Source organism: Schistocerca serialis, chromosome 5, assembly GCF_023864345.2.
Source record: "Schistocerca serialis cubense isolate TAMUIC-IGC-003099 chromosome 5, iqSchSeri2.2, whole genome shotgun sequence".
NCBI lineage: Eukaryota > Metazoa > Arthropoda > Insecta > Orthoptera > Acrididae > Schistocerca > Schistocerca serialis.
The window spans coordinates 647,136,485-647,148,683 of record NC_064642.1 but is presented as its reverse complement, the minus strand read 5'-3'; the positions used below and the strand labels follow the sequence as shown (position 1 = coordinate 647,148,683).

The window sequence follows — 12,199 nt, the reverse complement described above, 5'->3', positions numbered from 1 at the left end:
GCTAGTGAGGCAGCAGTTACACATCGTGTCATAAACAAAAGGAAGGCGTTTTCATTAATTCGTGAACCCAACGTATTATAATTCATACAGTTCTTTCTTCATGCACGTTCTTGGCAACAAACAAACTCCGTCCGAACAGACCATGAAGGGCAAACGGTACCGACCGGAGGCCGTGTCATCCTCCGCCCAAAGGCGTCACAGGATGCGGATGTGGAGGGGTATGTGGTCAGCACACCGCTCTCCCGGCCGTATGTCACTTTACGTGACCGGAGCCGCTACTTCTCGATCAACTAGCTCCTCAGTTTGCATCATAAGAGCTGAGTGCATCCCCCTTGCCAACAGAACTCGACAGACCAGATGGTCACCCTTCCAAGTTCTTAACTTCGGTGATCTGACGTGAACCGGTGTTACCACTGTGGCCAGGCCGTTGGCATTCTTGGTAACTCCGTCATAAAATCTGTTAAGCGGCTCAGATCAGCGCCTAATGGACACTGTGACATTGCTGTGCAAATAATCAAACTGATACTGATCTACTACTGGCCACAATAAACACGAATCATCAACCTGTCCTTGACTGGGAACGCTTGGTAGTCGCCTGGAAACAGGGGCATGTCCAGCCACTACTCAAGGAATATGCGGACACAACTTCGGACTGCTGGTGTGAACAACACAGCACAAATACTCGTTCCCAAAGAAACAAACTAATATCTGTGTATATTAGCACACCGGACTCGCATTCGGGAGCACGACGGTTCAAATGGGCGTCCGGACATTTCGAATTAGACTTTCAGTGATTTCCCAGAATCGCTCCAGGCAAATGCCAGGATTCTGCCTAAAGAAAGACACAGCCGATTTGTTTCCCTGTCTTTAGAAAAATTGGAAATTGTGAGCCATATGAGTTCGATGTCGATGGGACGTTAACCCGTAAACTTTCTTTTCCTTTTTGTCCGTCACAGCAACAGTAGGAAGACGTTGGACTAATATATAAGAGAACCCAGAAACATTTCTAGGCAAAAAATATACCTAATGAGAGATGTCCAAAAACAACAGTAACGTTCCTGCTTTTACGCATTCCCACAAGTCACAAAATAATCTTTCCACTAGATTTTTTTCGGATATCCTTAGGTCGATAGGATCTGTATTTTGCTTCCTGACAATTCTATATGTCATAATATCTCCCTTTGTGTACACCATAAATACGTTTTGCAATTGTCACTGCTGTTATTATTATTATTAGTTATTTTTAGTAAGATTAAATGTTCTTAAGCTCTGTTATTCCACAAGGTCTTATACGTGTGCAGATCTTCAGACACAAAGGAATTACAGACCTTGGCTGCGAGTGGGCATTCATTTAAAATAATAGGGAAAGCCGAAAATTTGTGCCGGAACGGGATTCGAAACCCAGTCTTACTAGGCAGATGTTCTGACCACTAAGTCATCCGAACACAGACCTCGTCCCAACTGCATGAACTATGATAGCAGGCTCTCGTAAGACCTAAATCTTAACTTATCCACACACTACTGATGTAGTGCCCTTGCGCATTCTCGTTACTCGCGGCATTTTGCCGATTCCCGAAGGGTTCGAGCCTTATGTACATCCGCGCTGAAGAGAACATTGGGCATCCTCGCCATATATATATATATATATATATATATATATATATATATATATATATATACACTCCTGGAAATGGAAAAAAGAACACATTGACACCGGTGTGTCAGACCCACCATACTTGCTCCGGACACTGCGAGAGGGCTGTACAAGCAATGATCACACGCACGGCACAGCGGACACACCAGGAACCGCGGTGTTGGCCGTCGAATGGCGCTAGCTGCGCAGCATTTGTGCACCGCCGCCGTCAGTGTCAGCCAGTTTGCCGTGGCATACGGAGCTCCATCGCAGTCTTTAACACCGGTAGCATGCTGCGACAGCGTGGACGTGAACCGTATGTGCAGTTGACGGACTTTGAGCGAGGGCGTATAGTGGGCATGCGGGAGGCCGGGTGGACGTACCGCCGAATTGCTCAACACGTGGGGCGTGAGGTCTCCACAGTACATCGATGTTGTCGCCAGTGGTTGGCGGAAGGTGCACGTGCCCGTCGACCTGTGACCGGACCGCAGCGACGCACGGATGCACGCCAAGACCGTAGGATCCTACGCAGTGCCGTAGGGGACCGCACCGCCACTTCCCAGCAAATTAGGGACACTGTTGCTCCTGGGGTATCGGCGAGGACCATTCGCAACCGTCTCCATGATGCTGGGCTACGGTCCCGCACACCGTTAGGCTGTCTTCCGCTCACGCCCCAACATCGTGCAGCCCGCCTCCAGTGGTGTCGCGACAGGCGTGAATGGAGGGACGAATGGAGACGTGTCGTCTTCAGCGATGAGAGTCGCTTCTGCCTTGGTGGCAATGATAGTCGTATGCGTGTTTGGCGCCGTGCAGGTGAGCGCCACAATCAGGACTGCATACGACCGAGGCACACAGGGCCAACACCCGGCATCATGGTGTGGGGAGCGATCTCCTACACTGGCCATACACCACTGGTGATCGTCGAGGGGACACTGAATAGTGCACGGTACATCCAAACCGTCATCGAACCCATCGTTCTACCATTCCTAGACCGGCAAGGGAACTTGCTGTTCCAACAGGACAATGCACGTCCGCATGTATCCCGTGCCACCCAACGTGCTCTAGAAGGTGTAAGTCAACTACCCTGGCCAGCAAGATCTCCGGATCTGTCCCCCATTGAGCATGTTTGGGACTGGATGAAGCGTCGTCTCACGCGGTCTGCACGTCCAGCACGAACGCTGGTCCAACTGAGGCGCCAGGTGGAAATGGAATGGCAAGCCGTTCCACAGGACTACATCCAGCATCTCTACGATCGTCTCCATGGGAGAATAGCCGCCTGCATTGCTGCGAAAGGTGGATATATACTGTACTAGTGCCGACATTGTGCATGCTCTGTTGCCTGTGTCTATGTGCCTGTGGTTCTGTCAGTGTGATCATGTGATGTATCTGACCCCAGGAATGTGTCAATAAAGTTTCCCCTTCCTGGGGCAATGAATTCACGGTGTTCTTATTTCAATTTCCAGGAGTGTATATATATATATATATATGTCTTTTATTCAGACGTTATTTGGTCTGACTCCAGCTATGCACCGAAAGAACGGAATTGTAAATATCTGCCGAAACACCAGAGAAAGTGCGCCTTACGGTCCTTTGGAGAGGATCCTTTATTTTATAGTACGGCAGGTCATAATCAGACAGCCCTGCTGTATGAAGGCGTCTACGATAAACGACAGGGTAACGGGAACCTTAAAATCTAATGTTCTCTTCATAATCTTAATATATATAGTTCATTGGGAGTAGACAACTTTTGTTGTTTTATCATCCTTTTGTTACACATCTGCATTGATCAAATGCCTTCTTATGGATGACACTGATAAACGTCTTCGACCATGTTTTCAAAACTGTTACCCAAGAAGTTTTTTTATTTTATTTTAGCGAATAGCTTGCGCTATGTTACTGCGCTATGCTCTGTAAAGAAGTTCCGACTTTGTATTTTTGAAAAAATGGAGAAGGAGTTTCAGCAACCATTTTAGCAAATTGACACTTATTTTTAGTGTAGATCTGGATTTTAGCTACTGACTCGATTCAAATGCACTGAAGACAGGTATTCAATAGCCGAAACCTAGATCTGCAATAAAAATACAGATTGGATTTGCGACTGATTGCTGAACCCCCGCCCCTTTTGCTCTTTTGAAATTTACGACAGTCGCTGTACACAACGGATCCGATGGAATCAACTTGGTTACTGGTTTTGGTTATCTCAGCAAGCAGATAATGTGGGACTTTTATCGTATTGACGTGAAGAAACTACGAGTAGTAACTATTAGAAACAAGTGCAGTGAAAGCGCCCCCCCCCCCCCTTCCCAGTGCTTCAAAAAAGAAAGAAGTTCACTGAAGAAAATTATATGAAGGCCAACAATACAGTTGGGAATTTTATGTTCCGTTCTAAGTTAAAGAGTGTGGTTTCTTTGGGTAGTGGTGTAGTAACGCTATCTGAAGATGTATCAGCAAGGAACTAGATTGTATGCCAGCTCCACATTTCTTTAGTTGGGCTAAGACACTACAATTAAATGCCTATGTTGTGTGATTACATTTAATAGTGAGACTAGTGAACGAGAAAGTATTAGACTTGGGGAAGCATACAGTGAAAAGACTTGGCGATGTAAATGCGGCAAGAGAAATAAAAGCTAAGGATTGCGGAAAAAAATTTTGGAGTGAAGTAGAAGGGGAAGAAAGTGGTTCTTTGAAAACAGTGGTGATAAGAATGACACAAACTATGGATAATGGTGTTTTTAAATAGCATATGAAACAGTTAAGAAAATAAATTTGGTGTGAAAATTTTAAATACCTTTTCCAGTTTTTCATTTGTTTCACTACAATGTTCTGTGTTGTCAGAAGCTACCTAACCTGCTACTATGAAATGTCCACAGGTTCCTCCCTAAAAGTAGCACAGCCATGCACTTATGGTCCTGATTATTGTAGATCAGAAAATAAAGACATTACAGACAATGTAAAGTATTAACTGCAAATCGATATCTTTAAATAGTATATGAAACAGTTAAGAAAGTAAATTTCGTGTGGAAATTTTAAATGCCTTTTCTAGTTCTTCATTTGTTTCACTACAGATGCTCTGTGTTGTCAGAAGATACGTAACCTACTACTATGAAATGTCCATAGGTTCCTCCCAAAAGTAGCACAGCCATGCACCTATGGTCCTGACTATTGTAGATCAGAAGACAATGACATTTCAGTTAATGCAAAGTATTAACTGCAAATCCATATCTGTAAATAGCATATGAAACAGTTCAGAAAATACATTTCGCGTGAAAATTTTAAATGGCTTTTCCAGTTTTTCATTTGTTTCACTACAGATGCTCTGTGTTGTCAGAAGCTATCTAACCTACTGCTATGAAATGTCCACAAGTTCCTCCCCAAAAGTAGCACAGCCATGCATCTACTGTCCTGGATAGAATTTTAACTCTGGTTATTTTTTAATACTTAAATAACAAAATGTTGTGGTTTAATGAAACAACATTAAACATTCTTTGTTAATATGAATACCTATTATTGTAAACGAGATAACAATGACACTGTAGATAATGTAAAGTATTAACTGCAGATCCATATCTTTAAATAGCATATGAAATAACTCAGAAAATAAATTTCGTGTGAAAATTGTAAATGCGTTTTCCAGTTTTTCATTTGTTTCACTACAGATGTTCTGTGTTGTCAGAAGCTACCTAACCTACTGCTATGAAATATCCACAGGTTCCTTCCCAAAAGTAGTACAGCCATGCATCTATGGTCCTGAATATAATTTTAACTCGGATTATTTTTAATAGTCAAATAACAAAATGTTGTGGTTTAATGAAACAACATTAAACATTGTTTGTTAATATGGATACCTGTTATTGTAGATGAGATAATAATGACATTGTAGCTAATGTAAAGTATTAAATGCAAATCCATATCATTAACAGTATCTAAGGTATTTGGTTATCAATATTGCAAATTCAACACCGGCAACACAGCGCCCGGCTACGACTAACAAGGGAACCTCCCCATCGCACCCCCCTCAGATTGAGTTATAAGTTGGCACAGTGGTTAGGCCTTGACATACTGAACACAGATCAATCGAGAAAACAGGAAGAAGTTGTGTGGAACTATGAAAAAAATAAGCAAAATATACAAACTGAGTAGTCCATGGGCAAGATAGGCAAAATCAAGGACAATATGAGCTGAGGACTACCGTGGTCCAGTGGTTAGCGTGGGTCCTGGGTTCAAGTCTTCCCTAGAGTGAAAAGTTTACTTTCTTTATTTTCGCAAAGTTATGATATGTCCGTTCGTTCATTGACGTCTCTGTTTACTGTAATAAGTTTAGTGTCTGTGTTTTGCGACCGCACCGCAAAACCGTGCAATTAGTAGACGAAAGGACGTGCCTCTCCAATGGAAACCGAAAACATTTGATCGCAAGCTCATAGGTCAACCGATTCCTCCACAGGAAAACACGTCTGATATATTCTATACGACACTGGTGACGGCATGTGCGTCACATGACAGGAATATGTTGTCGACCCATCTAACTTTGCTGGCACGGTAGCTCAGCGTGTACGGTCAGAGGGTTAGCTGCCCTCTGTAATAAAAAAAAAACTGAGTTAACGGCTCAGCACTGAACTAGAACGGGTGTCAAGGAACATCCGCACCGAACAAATGCAACAAACAAAATCGAACAAAATGAGAACACAAAAAAAACTTGTACACTTGGCGAATGGGTAAAAAGACTCTTCTATCTTGCCCGATTTAGGTTTTCTTGTGGATGTGATAATCACTCCCAAAAAAGTGATGAAAACATAAGAACAGTCACATAAAGTAAAAATAAAAAAATTTAAGTTTTCACTCGAGGGAGGATTTGAACTAAGGACCTCTATGTTCCGTAGCTGCTCACGCTAACCACGGGACCACAGCGCGCCGCAGCCCACATTCCACTAGATGTTGCCTATCATGCGCATGGACTACTCAGTTAGCATTTTTGCTTTTCTTTTTTCATAGTTCCACACAACTTCTTCCTGTTTTCTCGATTGATTTGTGTTCAGTTTTTCAAGGCCTATCCACTGTGTCAACTTATAACTACATCTGAGGGGGGTGCGATGGGGAGGTTCCCTTGTAAGAAATGTGGCAGTACTCTGTATCGTGTGTTTGTGTGCGTGTGTGTGTGTGTGTGTGTGTGTGTGTGTGTGTGTGTGTGTGTGTTGACCTGGGGGAGATGTCGCAGCCCTGCTGCATGAAGGCCCCGAGCGCGAACCACAGGCTGTTGAGGATGCTGAAGTCGTTGGCGAGGACGCCGCAGCGGCCGACGCCCGTCACGCCGACGCCCACCCCCGCGGAGACGGCGTCGTCGAAGACGCCGACGCCGACGGCGGTGGCGGTGGCGGCGGCGGCGGCGCTGCCCCCGGGCGGCAGCAGGCGCCACTCGTAGGGCGAGAAGCGCGACACGATGAAGAGCACGATGCTGACGCCCACGTACGAGAAGATGACGCACACCCAGATCTCCTTGCTGAGCGGGTTCAGGAAGCTGAACACGCCCGGCTTCTGCTTCACCGGCTTCTTGATCATGATGCTGATGCCCAGCGACATGAACGGCTTGCTGAAGTCGATCACGCGCTCCCGCTCCGACGTGATCGTCATCGACGCGATCGCGATGTCCGCCTCCTGGTGGCACACCACGAGCAATCACCCTCTGTGACAGACTGACAGCGCTGTCCAGCAACACGTACAGATGACCAAATACAATCACATCTAAACTGATACCTAAGAGAAGTCCTTGTAACTGTAAGATGATTCAAATGTCTCTGAGCACTATGGGACTTAACATCTGAGGTCATCAGTCCCCTATAACTTAGAACTACTTAAACCTAACTAACCTAAGGACACCACACACATCCATGCCCCAGGCAGTATTCGAACCTGCGACCGTAACAGTCGCGCGGTTCCGGACTGAAGCGCCTAGAACCGCTCGACCACCACGGTCGGCTAAGTGTAAGAAATCTGCTTTATTAACAGACGTACCGTCAACAGGTTGTTGTGATTGTAAACTCTAAGTTATAAAGACTGTCTGTGAATGTACACAAAACACAGACGCAAAAGATTTATTTGTCAAAACCAATACTAACACTAGGAAAATTACACTACTGGCTATTAAAATTGCTACACCAACAAGAAATGCAGATGATAAACGGGTATTCACTGGACAAATATACTATACCAGAACTGACATGTGATTACATTTTCAATTTGGGTGCATAGATACTGAGAAATCAATACCCAGAACAACCACCTCTGGCCGTAATAACGACCGTCATACGCCTGGGCATTGAGTCAAACAGAGCTTGGATGGCGTGTATAGGTACAGCGGCCCATGCAGCTTCAACACGGTACCACAGTTCATCAGGAGTAGTGACTGGCGTATTGTGACGAGCCAGTTGCTCGGGCACCATTGACCAGAAGTTTTCAGTTGGTGAGAGATCTGGAGAATGTGCTGGCCGGGGCAGCAGTCGAACATTTTCTGTATCCAGAAAGGCCCGTACAGGACCTGCAACATGCGGTCGTGCATTCTCCTGCTGAAATGTAGGGTTTCGCAGGGATCGAATGAAGGGTAGAGCCACGGGTCGTAACACATCTGAAATGTAACGTCCACTGTTCAAAGTGCCGTCAAAGCGAGCATGAGGTGACCGAGACGTGTAACCAATGGCACCCGATACCATCACGCCGGGTGATACGCCAGTATGGCGATGACGAATACACGCTTCCAATGTGCGTTCACCGCGATGTCGCCAAACACGAATGCGACCATCATGATGCTGTAAACAGAACCTGGATTCATCAGAAAAAATGACGTTTTGCCATTCGTGCACCCAGGTTCGTCGTTGAGTACACCATCGCAGGCGCTCCTGTCTGTGATGCAGTGTCAAGGGTAACCCCAGCCATGGTCTCCGAGCTGATAGTCCATGCTGCTGCAAACGTCGTCGAACTGTTCGTGCAGATGGCTGTTGTCTTGCAAACGTCCCCATCTGTTGACTCGGGGATCGAGACGTGGCTGCACGATCCGTTAGAGCCATACGGATAAGATGCCTGTCATCTCGACTGCTAGTGATACGAGGCCGTATGGATCCAGCACGGCGTTCCGTATTACCCTCCTGAACCCACCGATTCCATATTCTGCTAACCGTCATTGGATCTCGACCAACGCCAGCAGCAATGTCGCGATAAGATAAACCGCAATCGCGATAGGCTACAACCCGACCTTTATCAAAGTCGGAAACGTGATGGTACGCATTTCTCCTCCATACACGAGGAATCACATGAACGTTTCACCAGGCAACGCCGGTCAACTGCTGTTTGTGTATGAGAAATCGGTTGGAAACTTTCATCATGTCAGCACGTTGTAGGTGTTGCCACCGGCGCGAACCTTGTGCGAATTCTCTGAAAAGCTAATCATTTGCATATCTCAGTATCTTCTTCCTGTAGGTTAAATTTCGCGTCTGTAGCACGTCATCTACGTGGTGCAACAATTTTAATGGCCACAGTCTTCATCAGCAATGGCAAACGCACAACATTCATACGCACAAGCAAGCACACTTCATACACATGAGTGCCAACTGCGGCCGCTAGGGCCAGAATGGCGTTACCGCCCGAGCTGCCAGACAGATAAAAGAAACAATGAAGAAGTTGAGTTTCTCATAGGACTTGCGATGAAACAAAGTTACTTTCAATTTAACAGTAAATTTTATTAAGTGCAGGTGGTCTAACTACGAGGTTTAGTCTGTCTGTTAGATGACATTTATAATGATCACTTAAAGGAAACACAGATGAAACAAAACAATTGTGTAACCTCTTCAGCTAGTTCCTACCAAGTAACAATTCCACTGTTGAGTATGATACAGACAAAAATGTAAATTTTATATGCCTAGCGGTTTCCATAAAAAAACTGACAGATACAGTTCCAAAACTTATAAAATGAATACAGCAACAGACATAACTGTCGACAACGGCGTCTCCCATCCAGTAACACAGCAGCTAGCTGCATACGAATGCATGCTAGGGTCGCGATCATTTCAATTACACTAGAGGATAAGAACCATGAAATTAAATAAATCCAACAAAAAGCCACAAAGAATGGATATCAGCCATCCACAGTTTACATACTCCATAACATAAAAAAGAGACAAGTAGAAATGGAACATCATACTTGCTAGGAAGAGACACAAAAAACTTTTGCCATTTTAGTATTTCATTCACTTGAAGAGACGCCAATCAAATTTCTAACCAACCCATAAGATACTGCATTGCAATGAACTACTACACAAACAACAAAACAAAGCACTCCCTGCCTCACACTTCAATTTTGCTGGCAAACAACTGAGTGTTAACAGTCATATACCGAGACAGTTACTGTTTTTAGGTAGGCGGGACAGGCAGATCGGATGGCATACAATACAATCAACAAATGTCCGCTAAATGTGTGGACGTACATCACAAATCCGCAATGACAACTCACCTTTATGACAGGGAACAGAAAATATCAGATATCGATAAAGAGCTCACATTCTGCCAAGTATCATCCCGAAGCACAGATCGTAAAATAATGTAGAAACCAAAAACGCATAGGCAACAGGTTTTAAAGTCCACTTACTTGCTGAATGAACAAACAGGCAGTGAACATAATAGACTATTTTCTGTATTAAATAATGACTTCCGCTCAATACAATAGTCGCGCAAAAATGAACAATGTTCATTTCCTTCTCCCTTACACATACCGAAGTACACCCTCCCCTCTTTGTAAGTTCCACCGTCTCCCTTAGCCCCGTCTTGCACTCATCCACTATGCGACACCATTCTCACCCATCATGTCGCCTCTCTACATCTACATCTACATTGATACTCCGCAAGTCACCCAACGGTGTGTGGCGGAGGGCACTTTACGTGTCACTGTCATTACCTTCCTTTCCTGTTCCAGTCGCGTATGGTTCGCGGGAAGAACGACTGTCTGAAAGCCTCCGTGCCCGCTCTAATCTCTCTAATTTTACATTCGTGATCTCCTCGGGAGGTATAAGTAGGGGGAAGCAATATATTCGATACCTCATCCAGAAACGCACCCTCTCGAAACCTGGACAGCAAGCTACACCGCGATGCAGAGCGCCTCTCTTGCAGAGTCTGCCACTTGAGTTTATTAAACATTTCCGTAACGCTATCACGGTTACCAAATAACCCTGTGACGAAACGCGCCGCTCTTCTTTGGATCTTCTCTATCTCCTCCGTCAGACCGATCTGGTACGGATCCCACACTGATGAGCAATACTCAAGTATAGGTCGAACGAGTGTTTTGTAAGCCACCTCCTTTGTTGATGGACTACATTTTCTAAGCACTCTCCCAATGAATCTCAACCTGGTACCCTCCTTACCAACAATTAATTTTATATGATCATTCCACTTCAAATCGTTCCGCACGCATACTCCCAGATATTTTACAGAAGTAACTGCTACCAGTGTTTGTTCCGCTATCATATAATCATACAATAAAGGATCCTTCTTTCTATGTATTCGAAATACATTACATTTGTCTATGTTAAGGGTCAGTTGCCACTCCCTGCACCAAGTGCCTATCCGCTGCAGATCTTCCTGCATTTCGCTACAATTTTCTAATGCTGCAACTTCTCTGTATACTACAGCATCATCCGCGAAAAGCCGCATGGAACTTCCGACACTATCTACTAAGTCATTTATATATATTGTGAAAAGCAGTGGTCCCATAACACTCCCCTGTGGCACGCCAGAGGTTACTTTAACGTCTGTAGACGTCTCTCCATTGATAACAACATGCTGTGTTCTTTTTGCTAAAAACTCTTCAATCCAGCCACACAGCTGGTCTGATATTCCGTAGGCTCTTACTTTGTTTATCAGGCGACAGTGCGGAACTGTATCGAACGCCTTCCGGAAGTCAAGAAAAATAGCATCTACCTGGGAGACTGTATCTAATATTTTCTGGGTCTCATGAACAAATAGGGCGAGTTGGGTCTCACACGATCGCTGTTTCCGGAATCCATGTTGATTCCTACATAGTAGATTCTGGGTTTCCAGAAATGACATGATACGCGAGCAAAAAACATGTTCTAAAATTCTACAAGAGATCGACGTAAGAGATATAGGTCTATAGTTTTGCGCATCTGCTCGACGACCCTTCTTGAAGACTGTGACTATCTGTGCTCTTTTCCAATCATTTGGAACCCTCCGTTCCTCTAGAGACTTGCGGTACACGGCTGTTACAAGGGGGGCAAGTTCTTTCGCGTACTCTGTGTAGAATCGAATTGGTACCCCGTCAGGTCCAGTGGACTTTCCTCTACTGAGTGATTCCAGTTGCTTTTCTATTCCTTGGACACTTATTTCGATGTCAGCTGTGCAAGGCCATTTAATCTCACTCGATTAGTTTTTATGAACCAAACAAAACATGAATACTTTGCTTCACAAGGTACTTATCAACAAAAGTAGCAAAGTGTGACAAGTAATTTGTGTCAAACATGCCAAATTACGTGCAGCACAGGGTGTAAGGTAAAAATTATTTTTGCTGAAACT

At 44.7% G+C, this 12,199-nt stretch overlaps 1 protein-coding gene across 1 annotated transcript in view; it reads right to left on the bottom strand.

Moving 5' to 3' along the window:
• The window catches only part of LOC126481362 (glutamate receptor 1-like), a 1,387,178-nt gene that overhangs the window by 169,057 nt on the left and 1,205,922 nt on the right, over positions 1–12,199 (bottom strand). The window contains exon 13 of the mRNA XM_050105062.1: positions 6,828–7,282. Within this exon, the coding sequence (XP_049961019.1) occupies positions 6,828–7,282 (455 nt within the window). The remainder of the gene's footprint in view (positions 1–6,827; positions 7,283–12,199) is intronic.